This window comes from Drosophila melanogaster, chromosome 3R, assembly GCF_000001215.4.
Source record: "Drosophila melanogaster chromosome 3R".
Lineage (NCBI taxonomy): Eukaryota > Metazoa > Arthropoda > Insecta > Diptera > Drosophilidae > Drosophila > Drosophila melanogaster.
The window spans coordinates 1,854,607-1,879,152 of NT_033777.3; the positions used below are offsets into that span (position 1 = coordinate 1,854,607).

The following is a 24,546-nucleotide window of genomic DNA, read 5'->3' on the forward strand; positions in this document are numbered from 1 at the left end:
TCCATACAGGTCCATAATCAAGAATCGGACGGACTAGCGAAATGAATAAGGGTTTGTTAATGTAAGAATAATAAAATTCCTTTTTATAAAACCAAGCACCCCCTGGTCAGGCTTAACAAGTTAAAGATCGTAAAGCAGTGAGCTTTCGTTTAGAGTGGGACAAAATATTAGATTCTACTTTGATACTGCGTAAGAGTGTGGATCTTCGGAATGAGGTAACGTAGAATATTTTTCTCAAAAAACATGGCAATGTTGTTATCGACGATGTTATCATAGTATTTTCAAAAAATAGCGAGGAAGGGTAAAAATTGCTTTATACTTATTGTCACTGGACAATATTTTTGGTAGATTGTTTTGCCCAATCTACAACCCTTATTTATAATCAAAGAGGTGAGTTAGATAAAAACAAGGATGAATGCTATGGTCCAGTTCTTTGACTATCAGATACCCGTTACTCAGCTAGTGTGAATGTGAACGCGAAATTTAATCTTTTTTCTGGGATATCTATGGACATTGAGGAATAAAATGAGAAAAAATTTAAAAATTGTTCAAAAGTGTAGGCGTTCCGGTTTGGCGGCTTTAGGACGTTAGAGTGGGCGTGGCAAGAAGTTTTTTGACAAATCGATAGACATTTATTTACTCTACTTATAATATTATCATCTGTATGCTGAATCTCAAGCCTCTAGCTTTTATAGTTCCTGAGAACTCGATACGGACATACAGATAGGATCCTGAATCCGCTAATGAGCCGATGGGCCATGGACCGTAAAAGGCATTGCTCTAGATTGGTGCAGCATATACAAGCGATACATTTGCTACCGCCATCAGTAGTTTTCTGGCCGGATATCTTAATCCACCGACTGCTTTAACAACTGCTCCAGGAATTCCATCTATGCTAGGGGCTTAATTGGGCTTGATACGCTTGGCTGCCTCGACGACTTCAAGTTCTGTGACGCACGGAAAATGGTAGGCAGGGACTACTGCCGCTTGGCCGCCATAATGTGGTCTGCTCTGCGAATAGTTCTCTTACAATGTCAGCTGGGACCCCAGGGTCCGATGGGGTTATCGCTCTCTTCCTTAGCTTGGCCCATGGTATCTCTGTCTACGCTATCCAGCATTTCCTTGTACACCTTGAATTCTAAACATTTCCCTTTGAGAGCCTCCATGAGCTTCATGTAGTGGGTACTGCCTCTGGCTTGGTGCGCCAGTTTCCTAGCCCTGAGAAATTCAACCTTAGGGTGGCACTCCACCAATATAAAGGTGGTCTGCGCTGTACCTTTTTCTTCCTTTTCATGGTTGCATCGCCAATTCTACCAAGCATATTCATGAGGTCAACCGCCATTTGGGATTACCAGGGAATCGATTTGCCAGCGTGTCCTCATAGCTCTTCCTGGTTTCCCATGCTTGCTCGGCTGTTCTTCTATGCCGTCTCTAAGTCGTGCCCTCTGGAGGGACTGAAGGAAATAAGTGCTTAGTCGCTCAGCGTAACAATGTCATGGACCATCCAGTTAATGTTAGCCAATAGCCCTTTTTTGATAAAGGTAATGTCAATAAATGACGTGCCCCTATCGTTGTTAAGTTTCGATCCGTTATTCAGCAATAACTGTCCACCATCCTATAGCGTCTACTCTGATTCCCCATTTCACTACCAAGGCATTCAAATCACAGGCATATCCTACAAGCACCTCCAGAATGATTAACATTGAGCTGGATTACATTAATATGGGCGGCTACCTGTCGGGTTATTGTCCAACTCGCTGCTGCACATTAGCCATTTTGGTGGTATACAGCTGTCTGCCCTATCAATCGCAGTCCAGGTCGCTGCTCGATGTCCGTAGGCCAGAAACCTGTAGCATCTCGTGGACCGGAAGTGCTTTGATACACGACACCTTGACCATACAATGGTTAAAGTGCCCTGTTTTTAGATTGCTATCGCATCGTTCGCGTTCATCAGCACTAAGTCTATCCTCTGGATTTAATAGTAAGCGCTGGAACTGAGTGAACAAGCAGCTGTGGAGCTCCTCTGTAGTCGTAGCATCGTCCATTCTACCGCTATTCTTTGCACACCCGTAAGCATTGAGGTCATCTCTTTGAGCGTCGCTTCTAGATCGCTCTTAAACTTGGAAACGCTTTCCGAGGCTTTTTCCTCCTCTTCCAGCAACAGCTCACCTTGCTGAGTTCTACGTACGGTTAGACTCCGGTTAGACTCCGGTGCTATCTTAGTTTTCGGAGCATCTCACCATAACACAGGCTCTTAGACTTCACCTTGGTCCTCTCTGAGCCAGTGCTAGCGTTCTTGGCGACAGAGGCATAGCTGCCTGGCTTGGACTCGTTTTCGCTTATTGTCGCCTTTCCTTTTCTGTTGCTACCAGTCGTAGGGTTGCTCGGTTTGGGCGCATTAGCTTTGGGCACTTCCCCCTTTGGCACCTGCGCATTGTGTGAAGCCCTTTTGGCACTGCACGCTCACCCTTCGCCACTGCAGGAACCGAGATTCCGTCTCCCTGAGTCGGGCTTCCGACTTCTCTAGTGGAGATCTGGAAAGCCTTGAGCTCCTCCTGAACGGGTCGTTGAGATCGGGGAGACTGCCCCACACTGCGCGAACATCCACTCTAGGAAGGCCTTCAGTTACCTATCTTCCATAATTTTAAAGCTAGGACCCGTTACTAGTATGAATTACTAATGGGTAAACTACAATAGATTTTTTGAAAAGTATGTAACGGGAATAAGGAAACGTTTCCTTCTTTAAAAAGTATATATATTCTTGATCAGGATCAATAGCCGAGTCGATCTGGACATGTCCGACTGTCCGTCCGTCCGTCTATCTGTCAGTCACTCGGTCACTCACGAGAAACCCGTCGAGATTATGCACACGGTATCCGATGATCGCTGTGTAGACATTAAGGACAGGCTGATAAAAGTCCAGCAAAAATACATCGAAAGATACAACGCAGCTAGGCAAAATCATGATTTGTGTGATTGCCCGACCAAGGAGAAGCAGATGGTTCTAATTATAGTCGATTTATTGTACTGTTTTTACAGCTGTTTCTCTTGCGTTTCTCCCGCAACGCCTTGCCTTCGTTGTCCTGTTTACTTCTTGACAACGGACGACGTGTCGGCCCGACCGAGATTAGGATGTTATGGGGCAAGGTGTATCGTCCACGGGCGAGGCAACGCTCGGCATAGGACCATCTTTGAAGACCACTGACTCCACTGACCCTTTCGAACACGTCAAGTCCTTGTCGTCTCCTTTGGCGGACCACCTACCGGTTGGAATGGGCTTAGGATGTTATGGGGCAGGGTGTATTCCACGATCGAGGCAACGCTCGGCCTAGGACCACCTTTACCGACCACTGACTCCACTGACCCTTTCGGACACGCCTGGTGCTTCTCCTCCACTCCCAGGATCACTCTTCACTTACACGGCTCGTCCTTCCGTGTCATGCGGGCCTCTTGCTGCCCGACGTTTCCACTGTTTGTTCTTTACCGACTTATCCGCGCGTTCTCACTCCCGAACTACCTCCTTCCACGCTCGGTCGGGATGACTAACTGTCTACTCCTCCGCTTTCAGAATCCGTTCCGACTGCGCAGCCGCGTCCTGACCTCGCAACTCGCGCCGGTACTCTCCTCGACTATCCTCGCGTACGTACGGCTCCTCGCATGTTGTGACTGACTGCCCCAGCTGCACTTCCGCCGTCCCTTAATAGGGTGCGGGGATCCCGGTATTTCTCCTTTTGCGCACGGCCCGCTCGGGTCCAAGGTCCAACAGTTGTACCGTTGGTTCGTGGTGCGTCCTCTTTGTGCCTGCACCGTTCCCGTTCGACCTCTGTGCCCTTGGCCAGCTCGAGTCCAAGGTCCAGCGCGGTAACGTTAGTTCACGGTCTCTCCGCTTTGCCGGGGTCCAAGGTCATTTGATTAACGTTCGAAATGCATCCTGCATCAAAATTGAATTCTCACTGTTACATTGGCAAAAGCCCACATAGTAAATCCCACGATCCATAATCATGCTGATGAAACAAGACACTCCGATAATTAGTTTATTAGAAGCCGCTAAAATTAGAGCTCTCCAGCCCGATGATATAATCCATATACTAATATAAGAGTCAAAACCTAGAGTCAAGGTCAGATGTAATAAGGTCTCCATCTAACCGGTATCAGAGGTGCTCGTTAAAGGAACGCATCTGGTAACCTTCGTACGATCAGCCACCATCAAGAACGGAGGTCTTAGATTTTCGAAAAACATTGGACAAGCAGCCTGGCGTAGTAAGATCACCACTGTTTAACATTGTCGGCCATGACCAGGTGTTCGCATGAACAACGAGAATATGCGCTTCATCCAAGGTTTCAAAGGTACTAATGTGTTTCGGTATACTTTAGTAACGTTTTACACAGTTCCGTGCAGCGGGTTCGGGTCAACCATCATGCCTTAAAATGGTCGTGTCTTCTATCCCATTTATATGAACATTAGATGTAACAAGTGCAAAAATGCAAAAAAAAAGGGGCCCAAAGCCATGTTTGTAGTCAAACCTAAAAGGGTTTTTACGTGTTCATCATTTATAGGGAGCAAATTCGATACTCTCCGCTACAAAAATCCAAAAGGTTAATGGTTGTGGATCCACATTTCATAAAACTATCCTGACATTGTGGTATAATTGACCTACAAAGGTGCTGCAAATTAGGAGTGATAACATTTTCAAAAAGCTTAGTGATAGCCGACAATTTGCTGAGGCTAAATAATTTTATATCTGACTTTAATGGGTCTGATTTGTACTGCAACATTATGGGGGATGCCAAAAATATTATTTATACGGAATTTAAATTGTTTAACTCTTGTGTTCCGATATAATATCCTCTAACAAATCAACCACTTTTTACCAGCATTTTCGATTTATTAGGTTTCCCGGTTCATCTTTTAAAGTGGATTTAAAGAAATTGCGATGCGATCTCAATAGCTAATTGCTCTAAGTGTAAGCTTATGACTTATGTCGTGCCAAATGGGTGGGTGTTCTTTGTTCACAATCTTTGAGTTTTTCTGGACCCAATTTAAAATTTTCAATCATATTTTGTCCGAAGTCGATACATGCAGGTGATTTGATTAAAAAAAAGGTGGTCAAAAAAATTTGATGATCCTTACATGACTAAAACCTGGTTCCCTTACTTTTCAAGCACTGCAGATCTAACTACAAGCCAATAGACGTTATATTATTATCTCAACTTCTGATCTTTATAATTATATTCGTTACTCGTAGAGTATGGCCCTGTCCAATCGTATGATCGTCGAGATCTCAGGAACTATAAAAGCTAGAAGGTTGAGATTAACCATATAGTTAACTTGGAGAAATGATTTGATAATTTTTTCCCATTTTTATTAGTCGATTTGTCAATGCACTTAAAGACACGCTCACACTTTTGAAAAATTTGTTGCTATTTTTTAATATTTTTGTTATTCTTTTTTATTTTTTTCATTTTATTATTTTTTCCACCAATTCACACTTCCAGCTGAGTAACAGGTAGGGAAGGTCGGCTGAGGCAGTATTCTTAGGCAGTATTCTTATTCTTAGCTTCGAACTCTTTTACAACCATACTATCCTGCCAAAAATCACCAGAACATATGTTGAAAATAGGTCAATAGGGACAGTTATCTTGACAGGTGAAATGAATAGCGTATGAAAAAGGTCAACTTGTGCCGGTAGTCCGGACTCAATATTTACTTGTGATGATAAACTAATCGGGACAGTTGGAATCAGTTGTTGAGAAATAGTGCCGATACCTCGAAATCTTTAGCAATCTCAAGCTGGAATCCATCCACTACAGATTGATCGGATTGCACCGAATTTTTTTTGCTGCTGATCTTAGCAACAATTGAGCACTTGCTGCGATTGACAGTTGATCAGCTGTAAAATCATGGTGATCAGTGGTTGCGTGGCGTTCCCCTTAGGCAACCTATCACCAGCGGCTTTCATGTGCTTTGTAGTTTTCTCTAATAGCTTAAGGCTTTTAAACTGTGAGTTTAGTTCAAAATGAATGAAAACTATCTCTAGCTACGCCAAAACTCAGTCCTTTCAAGTCACATTTAGTTTAGCGCATAAACGATTTCACTTTAGATTTTCTGGGGGTGGGCGAGAGAGTGGGTGCAGAGTGCAGTGCATGTGCATACAAAAACAACTCCAAACATCACTGCTCTTAGTCAGCCAAACAGCGACTTTCTTCTGCATTGAAAATGTCTCTTATATCTTAAAGAATGGAGATCATCGGCTAGACAAAAACTATTTAGCTACCCCAAAACTGATCAGGCCACCTTTAGTTTCGGGGTCATCACTTGTTCGGCCGTTAAATCAAACTCAAATCAAAAGAAATTCACTTGAGAGACGAACGGAGTTTTATTAATTATGTGTACAAAATAAAACCGGGCAGAAAAAACACAACCGTTTGCTTTTAAGCTACGAAAAGGATATTAATCAAGGCTCTCGAAAAATGAAAATTCTAGGCCGTACAGAATTAAATATTCTTTTGCCGCAGTTACACATATTTACTTTCACAAAATATTACGAAACCTTTAAATTGATTAAAGCTTTATTTTTTATTTTTAGGAACTCTGTAAATACATGCGTGGTGAACTTAATGCAGAGCGTGAGCTGCAGATTATTCAGTATATTGTTGGATTGGGCATTGAGAGGGAGGAATTACGAGACGAAATATTCATTCAATGCATTCGTCAATCAAGAAACAACCCAAATATTGATTGGACAGACAGAATTTGGATAATTTTGTGTCTTTCCATTGTTGCTTTTCAGCCGAGTAAACTTTTATTCAGGTAAGGGAACGTCGTATTATACTATAAAATTGATTTCTTAACATGTTTGCTAACTTGTATATGTGCAAATTCTGCGTCACAATTTCCTTAAAGTCAATGTAACGCCATACCATGAAATTCTTAAGTAAAAGCAAGAGAGAATTATATAGTCGAATTTCCCGACTATCATATACCCGTTACTCAGCTAGAAAGAACGCAAAATTTTATAATTTGTCTGGGGAATACAATTTGAAAAAATTTGTTGAAAAGTGTGGGCGTGACCGATTGGGCGTTTTGTAGGTGAGAGGAGGGGCGTGGCAACATTAAAACGAACATTTATCAAAAGTGGCCGTTTTGTGCGGCATGTGGGTCAAAAAACTTGCGCTGCGTCTTTGTCTCTAGAATATGTATGCTGAATTCTTCTAGCTTCTAGGACAGACGTACATATCGAATATATGTTCGAAAACTGACTGAATATGTTGGGTTAATGCGAAAACGGAAAAGTAATCTTTAAATCATTTAAATTTAAGGAGCTTATAGGATTTTGTATGGAGTAAAAGAAAAATTCTAAGTGTAGTGTATGTTAGCCCAGGGCGAAGGCGGTAGCTCCTTTTGAATTTTCACCTCCTTCGCCAACCTTCGTTATGCTAGTGTTATGTGATCCCCTATTTCTGAATGGTCAGCATTCTTACGTTGCCCAGCTACACCCACATAGTTGAATGGCATAAGCATATGCATCCTTAGCATATCCAAACACCATATGTTGGCCAAAAAGTAATTGCGGACTTTTCATAAAATCGGCGTTGAAAAATTTTTTCAACGGCTTGTGATTCTGTTAGCAAGTTACGTGACAAAATTCATTCATTCTTTTTTGTTTCGCGCTCTTAGCTTAGCGAAAGGCCAAGAGACGCGTTACCTTGTATTCGTCGGGCATATTCTTGCCAGCGTCATTCGCACACACTATTCATGTTGATACTGCGTTGATTTACTGAATTGATTTTCATCTTAATTTTTTTTGGTTGTTCTCATCACTAAAAATTTAATATACTTTTCGAACAATTAATTGATGACCTATTAAAATAAAAAACCTTTTTTTTTATTCAATAAATTTATAATTATTTGTTTGAAGCTGATTCAATCCTTGTTGTTGGTCTGATTTGAGAAAATTTAGATTCGCGAATTATAATAGGTATATTCTCCAAAATAAAAAATTCCATTGATACGGCAAATCAATTACAATAACAGATAGAAGATAGAAGATAGGAACAATTAAGGCTTCCCGAGCCACAGAGAGTAATAGAGAAAAGGCACTGGGCAGTTTAAAAAAAGGTTTACGATAACATAAGTAAATATGTTAAATTTCACCATTGTTCAGTCTTCCGAAAATATCACAGTCCGCATCCTACTTGAGAAGCATTATCAAAACTGTCTCGTGTATTGCCCGATGTCGAGAAAATGTTAAATCGCCAATATCAGCATTTTTCAGCTGAAGAAGACGAATTATTGTCAAGCAACCCACATAATCGTAGCTCATTTTCGTGTTCCTCCACCAACAGCAAGCCTCAGCAAACTTGTGATGGTTAGTTTTAAGTTTTAATTCATAGTGTGGAGGAGAGACTCCTCTGAATCCTTATGATTATACAAGCTCTACACCGTCACATGTGATACTAGACTAGCCCCATTTCTGCCTATTCGGTGTTTATAACTTTTGAATTCGGCATGAAAATTTGCATTCCCTAGAGCTGCCGACGTTATTGGATCCGATTTTTACGTCGATGACCTGTTAAATGGTACTGCATGCGTAAAGGAGCTAAAAACAATTAAGTCTGAAGTGTCTCAGGTTCTTTAAAAAGCAGGATTTGAATTGACGAAGTGGTTTTCAAACTCACCTGAGGTCACTGCATTTGAGAGCAATGTCAAATCGATACATATGCCGGATTCAGAGTCAACTAAGGCGGTAGGAATATCGTGGTTGCCTAGCGAAAATGCCTTCAAGTTAAAAATGGACACTTATGTCATGGGTCTTCGAGCGACAAAACGGAACATACTTTTACTGACATCGAAGCTGTTTGAAAAGAAAGATCCCATTGCAGGAACTTTGGCTACATACGATTGGGATGAGCCGATTCCGATGCATTTTAAAATCGCTTGGAATATGCAAAATAAACACTCTGTCTCAGCTGGATGAGATATCTATTCCTCGGTTCGTACATACCGACCCAATGTCACCGGTACGGTTACATGCCTTATTGAAAGCTGGTTTCTTCTTTGGAAAATTAAAGTCAACGCCCTGAAATGTGCGCAATTTTTAATAATAATAATATTTGCATTAAGAAGAGGTGACTGCCCAGAAGTGTCATTTAATGGATCAGCAATCCCTCAAAGTAATCGCATAAAGTACTTTGGCTTGCACCTCGATCGCAGACTAACGTGGAAAAAACACATAAAAGCAAAGCGCCAGCAACTAAATCAAAAATGTTTGAAGATGACCTGGCTGCTTGGCCGAAAATCTGCAACCACTCTGGAAAATAAAGTCCGGTTATACAAAGCTATACTAAAGCCCGTGTGGACTTATGGCATACAGCTTTGGGGTACTGCCAGCAACTCAAATATTGAGATTCTACAACGCTACCAATCAAATATATTACGACAAATTGTTAATGCTCCATTTTATATTTCAAATGCAAGTATACATAAAGACTTAGGAATCCCTTATTTCAAAGAAGAAATAGAAAAACATATTAAAAAATATATAGACAGACTAAGAACACATGAAAATAACTTAGCCTTAAGTTTGGTAAATAATAATAACAACGTCAGAAGACTTTAAAGATTTCACGTGCTAGATCTCCCCGAAAGGTTTTACGTATTAAAACATGTTATGAGTAGGATATGTAGTAGGGATTAATGGGTAACTACTGCCTCTGTTAATTTAAGATTAATTATAAAATTTACTTATTTTCATACTTTTTTAAGATAAATAAGATTGTTGAGATTATTTAGAGATTGTGTCAGATCTAAGTACTCGTTCTTTTTTATTGGTATTCCAAAGTTTCATTGGTCGACGAGGATGTCCGCAGACAGGTAATTGCAACAGCGCGTTCTTAAGGGCGGAAGAGCTGGGGACTGTCATCGTTGGAATCGAACTGAACTCGCGGCCTCTCGGAGCTCTCAGCCGAACACCTGCTGACAGGCGGACCCATCGCAGAACCAGCACTCCGGACCCCGGACCAGGCAGGTCTCAGTTGCTTGCGGCGATGGCGGCTTGTCCCGGAAGTCGGGCAAATGTTCTGGCGGCGATGTTCCCGGGAATATGTCGTGGACCACCAGCAGGACAACGTGTGACAACGTGTGCTGGGAAGAATCATCGCGACGCACACAAGGGAGGATGGCATGGCCAGAGTCGACCTTAAAGGAACGACGGAGCAGAGATTCGGAGGGCGATCCACAAGCTGACGTCGCTGCCAGTTTGTTTAATTAAAGGATTATATATGTCGTTGTGAAGTAGTTCTTAGGCTGGGATGCAGCTCAGTCACGCCATGATCTCTTCACAGAAAAATTTATAAAGATATGGAAGAAGAGTAGTGGGTTACTACCGGGTTACTACAACAAGATGTTTTTTTTATTGTTATTTTCTTTTATTCTGTTTTTTTTTTTTGTTTGTTTTTTAATTTTACATTATATTCTTTCCTAAGATTATTCTCGCCATTTATTTTCAAAAATTTAATTTCACACTAATAATTGTTTTATTTAACTCTTTTGTGCTCATGATTTCTAAAAATATATCATAACCCTTTGCAGACGTTCACAATTTTCCTGGCATCGTTACATTTTTTGGTTAGCAGAATATTCGGCCCGGTTCGCGATGTAATGCCATCGCATCCAGCGCTAGACGCTCGTGGTGAAAACGATAACATTCAAAGATGACGCGATAGGCATCCTCTACATCCCTTCGACGCACTGCTGGTAGCCGTCGACTGTGTCGTTCCCGAGGCTCTTGAGGTATCCCCGAAAGCAGCCGTGCCCCTTCAACACTTGGGTAAAGTCTACCTGGCCGTGCTTCTGTTAACTCAGGGCTCCACTTTTGGGACCAGCCTGTGGGTCCATCGTTCTTGGAAGAGTTGTCCCATACGGTTTTCCTGTTGTCTAGCCTACGTACCCTGTCGTCCTTTTTGGCCTCCTTCGCGGGTGACGCCCTTTGCCTTTCTGCACTAGATCTCCAAAGGGAACCTGCCCAGCGCTGACTATAGCGGCATTGTCCGATATTCTGCGAAAAGCACAGGCTGTCCTGACCGCACCAGTTAGTTAGTTAGTTAGTAGGTCGCTTCGACGCCGCGCATGTCGCAGCAGCTTCGATCGCTTTAGTGTCGGCCAAATCCTTAGCGACTCCTTCAATCTGGAATGACTCTGGCGGCGTTGGTGACCGTGGAGATCGCGTCCAGCGTCAACAATTCTTTCCGGAATCCGTACTGGTTCGAAGAAAATCCCCCTGCTGCCGCTATTGCTTCGTCGAGCTTCGTCGCAATCACCTTCTCGCAGACCTTTCCAATCCTGTCCAGCAGGCCGATGGGTCGGAAAACGTTTCCTCGCTTAGACATTTATTGAAAAAATCGGCTGACTCCTTCCGATGTATTGACAACACCAGCTTGGTTTCCTTGTTTGGCATCCGATCAGGTTCTGGTGCCTTTTTTGGCTCCAAGGCTCCTCGCATCCGCTGGATCTCGGGTTCTGTGACCGGCCGCAATCCGTCTCAGCTTGACACATCCCCGCTTCACAAAATCTGCTTGGATGCATTCGCGCTTGCTGTCTCTAATCGCCTTCTTGAGCACCCTTCGTAGCAAGCTTTCAAGCGAGGTGCCACGAGCTCTTTGGACAAGTCTCCTAGCGCGAAGGAAGATGCTGCGAAATCTCGTCGCTACACCAGAAAACGGGAGTGTGGTGCCTTCCACCCTCGCTGCGAGACCACGGACCTCGAATACCGAAAACTTTGAGTCTTCTGTCAAGGCGCGGACCTCGGCACAGCTGCCGAGCGCCATAATGGTTTTTTAGTTGCCTTACACTTCTTTGGCGTGGTCCTTTTGCTGTTTGGACTGGTTTCGCCCAGTGCTTTTTAGGGGGTAAGTGGGTATCGCCGTACTTCTGGTCCCTCTGTGGCTCCGAAGTGCGACCCGGGCTAAAGCCGGTTGCTTTTTCTGAAGGCCGTCGGGCCTGTCAGGTCGTGACTTGTAGCTGTGTCGTCACTGGCGGCCAAGTCAGCCAACGCCACTTTCTTGCTTGATGGAACGTTTCGTAAGGTCTCCAGAATCCCTGCCCTGACTGCGGGCATTGTATACTTTCCGCCTGGTTGGCAGCCGACCATTATGGTACAGACACAGACCAATCGACCGCCCACAATCAAACGCTTCTTAGATTAAAAATTCGGGTGCAGATTTTGCTACTATGCGTGGTGCCCTGCCGCCCGCTAAGTAAGGGGGTAGGCTTGCGTTTCTTAGCACGTGAGAGGTCCATCGATGGCCAGGGGTTTCCCGTGACTAAGGAGGTGGGAGTTACATATACCGCTCCTGCTCGTTCGCCAGAGCCCCGAGATCTTGGTGCGCCGTAAAGCGGTGAGGATGACTATTTGTCAGCTCCTTGACCTTGGGCAACTTTTTTCGCCGTGCAAGCCATGGGAGTGACATTCACCCAAATTTCGAAACCTCCTGACAAGGATTTAGGGCTGTAGTCCTGAGATGAATGCTACGTCCTTTTCACGGCGAACGCATGTAAAGCTCATAGCTGTTAGCTTCCTTCAGCTCCGCGCGTAGGCGCGTCCGACCGCGGGGCCCAAGCGCCCAAGGGCTACACGGAATTTACGGGTACACATCTGCGTTGCAACCTATATCCCACTCTGTCCTGTCTGTGCCAGTTCTGAAGGGTGCGCCTGTATGGGCACCTTCCAGGCTAACGGAGCGAGCTCCGGCTCGGGCGGTGATAATTCGCTAACTATATAAATTTTAATTAGAACATATGCATTGAAATAGTTGCTATGGGTGGGAGAAATGTGCAAGGGTGTACATGACATTATTTACATTATTCTTACTTCGTTTTTATATTTACATTTATATTTATATTTATATTTACATGTACATCAAATTTATATAGTTAAACTAATATTTGTGGTTTATTAGGCTGTTAAAATAAAATGTTCGCCTAAAGTTTGCTTTGTTAAAGATTCCACGCGATATATGAAATCTTCTATAGACATGCTGGACGTCCCAGAGAATCTAAGTTTCCAATTAGATATAATTTTATGACACGATCAGGACGAAAGTCTACAGATGCTATACCCACACTCAAATGGTTTCCCGAGTGACTAGACCCTTGACCTGGACTTCGAGCATCGCTAGGCACTGTAAACCGTGCCTGATTTGTTTGTTGCTCTCTTTCAGTAATAAGACTGCCTGCATAATCTAAGACCATCTGAAATAGCTTTTACTAATCTATTGGCTTGCTCGGACATACTTGAAAGAAGGCGTGTTTGTTTTATCATAGCATCTTTGAGACTTTCAGCTATAGCCTGCTGAATGGATTCAGCCATAGTGGGAGAAGCCGTGTCTGCTTTGGAGCTTCCTGACGCTTGGAATAAATTAGCTTCATCGGGATCAGGCATATTGATTTGACTTAAATTTTCAGCCCGCTTCCTTTGGGTTCGGGTTTGAAGAGATTAGGGAAGGGACGGCATTCGAAAGTTTGAAGCTGTGGGTCTAAGATTTTCCGACGATGCTGACCTTTAGCTAATATTTTCGTGACAAACTGGGCACTGCTTTCTAGCGCCAACTCTTGTAAAAGCTGCGCTTGATTAACAATTATTTCGCCACGGAAATAACAATATTTTCGTGTATCATCTGTTTGTATTAAATTTTCGGTACTGTCAATTTATGGACTGGCTGCAAATAACTAATCCAGTACTTAACATAACTAGCCCCACGGAGACGAGGATCTGATAATTTCAAATTTGGGGTTTGGTGGGGGAACTATATCTTTTTTTGATATCCTAAGAGGCAGCCAGGTAGTTTTATTCAGCAGATGTTGGAGCTTAGTTTTTGCCAACCCTACCACGTTCCAAATTAAAGTGGGTTGGCGATCCCAAAAACTATCGGACATTTAATTTTCTCTCCCCCTATTCAATGCATGCTCCCAATTATCTAGCTTTAGTGTTTCATTTTTCAGTATCAGAAAATTTAATTAATTTTAATTCAAATGCCATTACGACAAGCGAGGTGTGCTACACTATTTGCTAAAACATATATTAATACTAATAATAACAATGGAAAATTGGAAGGTATAAAATGAAAACATATTACAATTTTAATAGGTATATATGTGAAAAATCCATATTTTGTTTTTTAAATATATCACTATAAATTTGTATACTTTATAAGTTAACAACTGAAAGTATAACTTACAGCAACTAAGTAACTTTGTATAAAATGCTGACGCCCCAGAATTGGGTTCAGCGCTCCGCGCAATGAACGTCTGGCAGCGGAAAGCTGACACTTCTTATTCGGAGTGTTGCTTTATGCTGCACGGAATGTTGAGTCAGATTGCCGACTTGCCTTGGTGGCGCGATTTATTGCTGTGTGGGTAAACTTAGTTTCGATGATTGTCAACTCCTCAGTCTTAGTTTTGAAGAGTAATAAACCACTGTTTTGCTCCGGCGTACAGCCGTAAACACAATTGACATTATTATTAATTACACATTGCTACGCCAAAGGCTAGTCAATCTCAGTTAAGTCCTTCAATATAATCTTCATAAGAAGACCCAAACAAAACGCAATTGTCTCACCACAGAAGACTCGAGATCGTTGCGGGACAAATCTTAGAATAATTGGCGCCCAACTGCATCTTTAACGCATCAATCTGATTTAACAGAGTAGTTAAGTTAGAGATCATGTAAGTTTTACAAGTGAATTTTTTGGCACGCCTCAAGAAATCTTATAAGTTTTTTTTATATACATACTTATTAAGTGAGCTGCATCTTAAACACATCAATCTGATTTAACAGGGTTGTTCCCTACCTGCTCGGGTACAGAGTTTGCAGGTGGAAGCACCGCAACTCATAACGTATGAAAAGCTTTCTGTTAATCCCAATTCTCTGGTACTTTAGACGAGAATGTGGTCTGGAGACAATCGGCCATATACGCCTACGATTTGTTTAAGCCCTACAACGGCAGCAGTGCTCATTACCAAACTGTTGCCATATTAAGAAACAAAATTCGTGGCGCCGCTGGAGCCTTACTCGTATCCCACAATACGGTTGTCGCGGAACGGATAAGTTGGCTATCGATAAGTAGTTAAGTGATTTGTCACCGATAGAGGGCACTCAGATTTAGTATTTTAATGTATGCGTTTTTATCGTTACAATAAATAAATAAATAATAAGAAACGATAAATTGGTCACATCGATTTAACTAACAATTAAGCTATACTTGGCGCGTCAAATCAGTACGTCTGACGATATTCAAGAGTGAGGGAAGAGAAACTGCGGTACGTAAAATTCAGAACTTATTTAAGGTCAAAATGTGTAATGCCTTGCAAAACTGTAATATTTCCCTATAGAATAAACCATCTTCATTTGTTTAAGCCAATGAGCGTTTAAGGCATTCCCTGGATATTGTCGGCGGCTCGACAACGTTGTTGAATTTCGATGCCATTTGGCCATTTCTTTCGCCTGTTGAGGCAAGGATTGGACCAGGTTAGGTTTTATTTTTTGTTTGCGTTTATTTATTTAGGATCTGTCCGATTGGACAATAATTAAATGGTTTGGCGGGTGACATTGACATAAGGAGAAATGTATTTGGGGCGAGATTTTAATTTATTGGTTGTATCTCGCGCCCCCACAGCTGTATCCCGTAGGTCGAGATTGGCTTGAGAATTGCCTTGTAGACCAGGAGCTTGATGTTCCGCCTCAACTTGAATCTTCTCCCAATAAGCCATTGCATCTGCCTTAATCGTGCATCGGCCTGTATGCGTTTGCTCACTATATGGGGACGATATGTGAGCCTGGGGTCCAGGGTAAGCCCTAAGTAGTTAGGTGTGGGCACGTTAAGAATGTTGGCTCCTTTTAGCGTGACTGGTGGACAGTCTCCTCTTGGAAGTGAGAAGGTTGTTTGGGTAGATTTTTCCGAGTTCACTACGATGTTCCATCTTTAAGCCAGAGATTTAGTGCGTCCAGTTGCCCTTGTATAATTTCGGAGGCTTCTTGTGGGTCAGATGATGACGCGAGAAAAGCAGTGTCGTCTGCATTAGTGGCAATACAGGATTGGTCCGAGCACGCTGCCTTGCGGAACTCCAGCTCTGATCAGTCTGGGGGAGCTTATAAGAGGCAGATAATTTTGGAAAGAATTGCCAGTAAATCGAAAGATAGGAGGCTTCAGGCTAATTAGCCTTGAAGAGGACTTTAACCTCTACTCGTTTCCACTCCTTCGGGAAGTACCCTAGACGGAAGCAGACGTTGTAAATGCTGGCCAGCATTTGAGAGCAGCGGAGAGGTAACATTATTAGGGCTCCCGCGTCTATGCGAACAGGCCTGGAGATTTGCTGTTTTTGAGAAAGCGATCTCCTGCGCATCCTCCTCTAGATTACCTGGTTGCTACGGCGGGCCGGGAACGCTTGGACTGTCAATGAACCTGACGGTTTCAACTCACTTTCGGCAGTTCAGCAATCGGAAGGTGAGAAGGCATTGTAGAGATGTTCGGCGACTGCTTTTTCAGCGTCCGAGCGGCACCAGGATCCACCCGCTTTGCGCACTGGGGACAACCTTTTTAACCGGTCTCCTTATGGGGCGGGTGACGTTCTATAGGTTGTGATCCTGATACCCTGGGGAGAGTTCCTCGAGCAACCTGTGTAAGTAGTCCTGGCTTAGGCTACAGATCCTTTCCTTTAGCTCTTTTGTGGCGCGATTGAGCGCTTTTTTGTTTCTTGGATTGCGCGACAAGAACCAAGCTCTTCTGAGGCGTTTTTTTTTCAGCTACGAGTGCCGCAATTACCGGGGGCCAGAGGTGGAGGTCTTTCTCAGGTGTTCTCGCAGGCTTTGGGGGCCCGATGGCGTCGTCAATATCCCTGGGTGTATGGAGCAGGGGATTCGGGTTGAGGGCGGATAGCATCCAGGGCGCAAACTTGGCAAAACAAGAGTGTTTTTGTGTTAGAATCTCCAGCTGCTATGAAGCGGGCACAAGTTGCTCGAAGAACTCACTAAGGTGTCTCCCTGTTATGCGTTTTAGGAAAGTAGGCCGCTCCGATATCTCCTTGCAGGCTGGCGATCCTGATGACCGGACATTGTGCCGTGCTGAAACGCGGGCAGCTCTATATATTGGGTACCATTCCTGACGAGGATTGCTGCTCCCCCTCGCGCTCTATCGGAAGGGTGCTTTGCCTATATGAGGTCATATCCGCTGATGCTGGAGTGGGATCTGGGGGAAAAGTTAGTTTCCGATACGAGTAGTATGTCTTTTTGGTGGGCTTTTATATGGTGTTCGACTATGGCCTTACTGTTCTGATGGCCGTTTGCGTTCTAGACAACTAGATGGAATTGCATGACTTGCTGTTAAGAATGGAGGCCACTAGCTGTTTCACTTGAGCGAAAATTCTTTCCATCATCCTCTCCATCACGCCTTCCATGCGAGTGAACATCGCTTCTATGTGTCTGGGTTATGGGTCTTCTGGTGGTGTTTGGTCCGAGCTTGTTCTTCTGCCAAGGGGATTATGCAGATCTCTCACAGTGTGACCCTGGCTGCGAAGGTCTTCAGTAATTTCATCACGGTCAGTGGTGGAGTATTTTGATAACTATTCTGTAGGCTCTTTTCTCCTTCGGTTGTAAGGCCCGATGCCTTTTGTTTTGGGCCACGAGCTAGATCCGGCATCTTGACGCGAACGTTGTTGCTATTCATGGTCTTATATGCGAAGTTTTTCTTAAGACCACAATCGTCGTGATCATCCTGATGACCGCTGAGATGTTTGTCACATAAGAAATGAATATCGGGGGTGGTTTTATGGTCTTCGATGTGGGTTTTGGTTTTTCGGGGATCTTGGCCTTAGGTTAATCTGTAGCAGGTCCGGGTTCGTCAGCAGTGCTGTCTTGTCTCGTCATCGACTTCTTCGCTCGAAAGGATGTCAAAGGTATTGTGGGCCAGCTTTTTCGCAGGGCGGCGCTTGAGCTTCGCTTGTCATCTGGCTTCTCTCCTTGCGCTTAATCTCACTCCCCTCGCTGCTGCAGCTGATCTTGAGTGCTCTGAAAACATTCTTGCATGGTGTTGTTTTGCCAAGCTTGGTAACACGTGGGGGGCCTGCCAACCATTAATCTCCACGGGTGGGGACAAGGCAGAGTCACTTGGGCCCACGCAAGCACTTTGCTTCATCAACTTAAAGTACATTATTTTATATTTTCCGTTGAAAAGATTAAATGTTTAGCGATCTGAATTTTACTACACGTGCTTCCCAGACCGTTTTCCGATGCCTAGTATTCCCATGATTCTAGCGAATCTTAGCATGGCAAAATTCTTCACTACCCTTTACCTAAAGTCAGGGTATCACCAAATTTACCTTGCGGAACATGACTTCGAGAAGACATCGTTATCGGTAAATGGCGGCAAATACGAATTTTTCCGTCTTCCGTACGGCTTGAGAAAAGCAAGAAATTTTTTTTTTTAGAGTTTAAATCATTTATTATTATTCATTAGTCAGTAGGAATCGTTCAGTTCCTTCTGAACTTAACCTGATGTGTAGCTTAAAAGATATTATGGATTCTGTTCCTTAATTATAGTGTACACAAATGTATGCTATCTTACGTGTAGGGAGTTCATGGGGATGTATTCTCTTCAGACGTCGGAGGGAAATAGGGTCGACAAGATTATTCGCCAACGTGTTCGGGTGGGCACTAAGTCTGTCGGCATATTGGCTGCTGTGGAATTTATTTGGTCTCCCAATGGGACAACTTTTAAGTCCCTTTCAATAACTCGGTTGCTTACATACCAGGGTAGCCCAGATGCATGTCGTGACGCTCGCGATTGTATCTAGAGGCTGTTCCCCACACTTGGATGGCGTAGGTCAGTGTTGGACCTAATATGGCTTTTATTAAAAGAGCCTTAGTTGCCATATGGAGTTTGATTGAGTTGAAAAGCCACTCCAGCTTTTTCAGTTTCCGAGAGGATTTGGCTCTAACTGCCGTGATATGGGCTTTCCAAATCAGCGCCCGATCAGGGTGAACTCCGAGGAAGCAGTGGGATGAGACGAAGTCAATGGTATTTCCGTCGAAGAGAATACCTAGGCAGGTTTGAGGTCGCAGGGTAAATGTCACACAGGCCGACTTAGTGCAGTTAATGGCTATGTTCCATTTTGCAGTCCATCGCTCGATTGCATGCAGCCATTCCTGAACTGCATTGAAAGCGACTTGCAAGGATGAGTGCGACGCAAGCATGGCGGTGTCATGCCTGCCTTGCAGCTTCAATGATTGCAGATGTGAAATAGTCGACATGTGCTTCCAGCCTACTGCATGTGTCAATGGGAATGTTGAGTTCTACAGTAGCCTCGATGTGTTCCTGAATATCCGAATGTTCGATTGTGGAGACAGCATTTTTGTGACACTTCTAAATAATGGGCGTCCTCATCTAGCTCAAAGAGCAAAGGTAAATGGTCAGATGACAGTTCTGTCAGCACATTAACCCCGATTTGTTGCTGTCTAAAGCCATTGGAGAGGCATTTGCGCGATAGGGGAACATGTGGCTTCTCCAGTTGCAACGATGTCTATTCGATTTTCTGCAAGTGCAGAACACAGCACCCTACCTCTGGTACATATCCTGTAATTTCCCCACCATCTGTGTTTTGCGTTCCAGTCACCTGCCGCAAGGAACTTTGGGCCAAATTGTGTGATGAACTGCCTAACAATAGCATCTGTCATTCAAGTTTCCTCTGCTTGCAGTCACCTTAATAGTTACTGCCTGGATATGATTTTGCGATAGAGTGGCGAATGGTTTATGAGAGATATTTGATTTAACAAGGATCGCCGCTCCACCGGTTGTCCGTCATCCGGATGGTTGGCAGTATGTAAAGCCATAGAGCCTGAAGTTGGACTGGGAGGAGATGTGGGTTTCTGACAAAAGGAGGATATCTATTGTATGTCGTGAAGCTCAATAAAAGCGAGGATCTCATTGGTCTTCGAGGAGGCCCCATTTGAATTCATTGGGTCAGTGTGTTCATTGGTCTTCAAATGATGCTTGCGAGTGTTTAATGCAACCTTTAAAGTTAGCTGCATAGGGCTTTCCACAGTGATAGCAGCATCTGGCATCATCTGGCTTGAGCCTACACTCCGAAGTGGGGTGGTTTTCTCCACATTCTCTGCAAATAAGAAGCCGAGAACAATACGTTTTGGTATGACCATAGCCTTGATATCTATGACATTGTACAGACTCGAGTTGCTTACGTGGTTTCTCGCATGCCACTCGATGCTTGCAGACGACAAAGAATATTCTTAACAAGCTTGTTATTTTCCGCTTTTTTGAGATCAATAAACGTCATATTAGGAGGGAGTGAGGTCGACTTATTGCGTGGAGTATATACACGTACAACGCTATGGCCTTCATTCTGTAGGCATGCGATGATGTCCTCCGATGAAACTTCATGGTGTATGTTACGCAATACCATTCTATATGTTCGGTCATCGGGAAGCTGGTGATGATGTAATAAGGATCCCTTCTTTAGAAAATGCCGAGCCACCTGCCTGTAGGTATCCGAGGAGTTGCATTGAACAGCGCAGTCACCTGAATTAAGTGCCTTAATTTTATAAGGGGGTCCAGTTCGCTGCGAAAAGCTGTGAAGTTCACCACTTTGGGAAACATCATTCTGGGTACCTTAGAGTGATGGATTGATTGGCTTCAGGGTGCGGGGTCATCCGCTACCAAGCTGACAATAGAGCTGTTGCGAGTCGTGCTGGCAGCAGTCGAACATACATTGCCACTTAGCGAGAAAGCGGAGATGTACGGGGACGAGATGGTTGAACTTGATGATGTTATTGTGAGGGTAGTACTGCAAATTGTATTTGAAACACTCGTCGTGGTCAAGGTAGAGTCATAATTCGGCAGGTTCTTCAGCAACTGCTCACAAATCTGTCTAGGGCCCGCACCAGCAAATTGCTTTTTTTTCAAAGAGCCCTAAGTTTTTGTGCCCCGTGACAACGACGACTGACTCTTCATTTGTTCAGCACGTGTGTATATACTCTTTACATTGCATTGGGGCTACTATACTTATATACAATTACTACTACTACAGCTTGGCCATCCTAAAAATTAGGATCTTCTGGTCCTCGCCTCGCCTCCTCGCTTCTTCTTGTAATCATTACATTTGTTTCATTTTCGTTACTTATTTCTGAATTTATTACATTTGGTTTGGTTTTCTTTTTACATTTACTCTAGACTTTTGTTTTTCTTTATCATTTTTCTAATCTGTATTTTTATTATTTGATACCGAATTCTTTTCTCGAAGCCATGGTTTAATATTATGAGCCGCCCATATAACATCGAATGGTTTTTGCGTCAACTGAAAACCGTCCACATCTTTGATACAATACCTATCATTATCTAATACCTTGGCGATTTCATAGGGACCTTTATACTTGGTTATTAATTTCCTAGGCGCTCCAACTGTTGAATCAAAATTCTTGACCACAACGTAGTCTCCTAATTTGTATTTATTTGCTTCTAGTCGTTTAGCGTTCTTTCTAAATTTCACTAAATTAATTTCTTTTCTTTTTAGCCTTGACTCCAATACATTTTCTTTTAAACAAACTAGCATTTTTCCTTTTTGATTCACTCCAAACAGGGTTATACTTGGGTGCTTATTTATGCTTCTGTGCTTTGTATTATTCATTGCATTCTACTTCTTCCAAAACTTTGTGCCACTGTACGTTTTTTCTACATCTAAGAGCTTACTAATCATAGGTCCTAGGTCTCTATTTATTCGCTCAACTTGTCCATTTGCTTGTGGTGTGCCTGTTGCACTTTTGATGTGCTTAATGTTTCTTGATACAAAAATTAAAAAGTTGGTCTACTATACGCATTAAAATAATCACTTAAATCTTCAATTGCTTCCTTTGAGTTTGTTGATTTCGTTGGATACAATCTCACAAACTTGGTGCATCCATCAACAATTACTAATACATGTTTTTTCGTAAAATTCTTTTGATGTACCGGACCATAGTGATCTATTTGTATGACTTCAAATGGTGTATTTCCCTTTGGTACAATATTAATAGTTCCTTCTTGCTTACCATTTCTTCCTTGAAAAGCTATACATTTTAGGCAGTTCCTAACTCATTGGGGTATTTATACGATACGTGTTTTTCCATAGCTTCCGGGACATAGAACAATAACTTATCCTTTACTTTTTTGTAAATCACACCATTTCGCATTTCATATAATTCAGTTTCTTCGTTCTTTCTTTTAATCTTTTTCAACCTTTCATTTCTGTTTTGGCATATAACTAAATTGTCCTCGAACGTATTTTCCTCTATTACCAAAATCGTATTACATATACTAAGAGCATCAACGTGTTTCATTCTAGTTCCTGATCTATTTTCTAGTTTATATAAATAATTCTGTAATTCCAAGGCCCATCATGCTATTCTTGAGTTCAACGCTTTTTTGTTCAACGTCATTGTGAGGGAATTACACTCTGTTACTATTTTGAACTCAATTCCTTGTAGGTACACTCTAAACCTTTTTAATGCATATATTACAGCCAGTGTTTCCAGTTCAAAACTATGATACCTTGATTCTGTATCCGTTGTCCTTATCGAGAAGTAAAATATTGGATGTAGCTTACCATCTGCTTTCCTTTGCAAAAGGATTGATCCGAAACCTATCGAACTTGCGATTGCATCACAGTGCAATTCTGTATCATCCTCAGGACTGTACAATGCCAAAATAGGCGTTTTTAACAGCTTGCTTTTTAATTCATCAAATGCTTCTAATTGCGCTGGGCCAAACTCAAACTTTTTGTCTTTCTTTGTTAAATCATGGAGTGGCTTAAAGTGGTATAAATCTTCTGAAATACAAGCACATCCCCAAAAAACTTTGAACATGAATATGATCATCTGCTTTAATACCCTTTTCTGATATTATATATCCTAAATATTTCACCTCACTTTGGAAACACATACATTTATCGATTCGCATCTCTAATTTGTTTTTAACTAATCGTTTAAATACTTCTCTTAATATAGCTTGGTGATCTTCTATATTCTTTGTCATTATGTCATCGAGAAAAACTATCGCTTTCTTTTCCCTAATCATGGTTAATCAAATGGTAATCAAATACTTTGTTGATGAACCTTTGAAAAACAGACAGAGCATTTGTCAGCCCAAAATTCTGTGAACTCATACTGTCCTAGTGGCGTGGTAAATGATTTATACTTTATCGATTCTTCGTCCAAATAAACATGGAAGTATCCATTTTTTAGGTCTAACTATGAATCCCTATCTTATAAATTTCTTAAACTTTCACCGTGATCTTATTTAGTTTCCTATAGTCTATGCACATCCGTATGCCACCCAATTTCTTTTTTACCAATACAATTTGCGAACAATACTCAGACTCACTTTGTCGTACAATACCATCTTTTAAATAATCATCAAGGATTTCTCGTAAGCTTTCTTTCTCTACATATGCCAGGCGCCTTGGCGAAAAAAAAGTAAACGGCTTGTCTTCTTCTAACCTTAGCTTCATTTCACATTTTTTATTCGGTTCACTCGTTCTTTTGGTTAATATAATATTCTTCAATAGCAATTATAAATTCGCATCTGTGTTTAAAATTTAATTGTGAACCTATCTAATATACCTTTTCATTATCATTATAATCAATTAATAATAGTTGTTTTTCAAAATTATTTTGTTCGTTGTCTCATAATGACTTTTAAATTCTTTATTTTTATTTTGATTTTCCTCATTTGGATATTTACTTTGATTTTCTTTACTCATATATTTACTTTTATTTTCTGTACTTTGGTTTCTTTTATTTATATTTTTATTTTGATTTTCTTTAACTATTGAATCTTTTTTAATTTCAGGTATTTTTTCATGTTCATTTTCAATTACAATTTTGGCCCTTACTCTTGCTAAAGAATCCCTTCCTAATAACATATCATATTCCATAGATTCATCATCCACGAAATATAGTAACATGGGAGTATCTTTATTTGAGAAGTTAACTAAAATGTTCAGTTTCCATTTATTTGTAATTTACTTAAATTTAATCCAACGTAACTTAACGAGGTATAAAACGTTTTTTAATATCAGGCTGGCAGAACCTATGAGACATGCTATAATAATGGGATTCAGCATACTATTGTTTGTACAAAATGTTAATTCAATATAACTTACATAATCGTTGTCTCCGCCCTTCGACTTCTTGTATTGGTTGCACTTCTTAGCCACATGTCCTTGCAAACCACATGCGTAACAGGCCCCATCTTGTCTCTTAGGCTTGCGGCACTCTCTGGACACTTGGGCCATACGGTCCTCTGGTAACTTGGGCTTAGGAACGTAGCCCAACTCAACGTTTCGGAATGCCTCCAAAAGCTCCAATCCGGTTTTGAACGAACGCGACTTAGCCAGATTGCGTAGATTGACATCGTGTATGCTGTCAATGACATGTTCCAAAAATTCATCTTCTGCCAGTGCTTAATTATCCGCCAGCTGCCACTTCTCGTTGTATTACTTGGAGAACT

At 42.2% G+C, this 24,546-nt stretch overlaps 1 protein-coding gene and 1 long non-coding RNA gene across 2 annotated transcripts in view; one reads left to right on the forward strand and one right to left on the reverse strand.

Annotated features, from left to right (window-relative positions):
• The window catches only part of Myo81F (Myosin 81F), a 1,965,857-nt gene that overhangs the window by 1,287,531 nt on the left and 653,780 nt on the right, over window positions 1–24,546 (forward strand). The window contains exon 14 of the mRNA NM_001316563.1: window positions 6,588–6,811. Coding sequence (NP_001303492.1) covers window positions 6,588–6,811 — 224 coding nt within the window. The remainder of the gene's footprint in view (window positions 1–6,587; window positions 6,812–24,546) is intronic.
• lncRNA:CR46122 (long non-coding RNA:CR46122) lies at window positions 10,502–11,402 on the reverse strand. The gene has a single exon (NR_133318.1). It is a non-coding gene; the product is annotated as a long non-coding RNA:CR46122 (long non-coding RNA).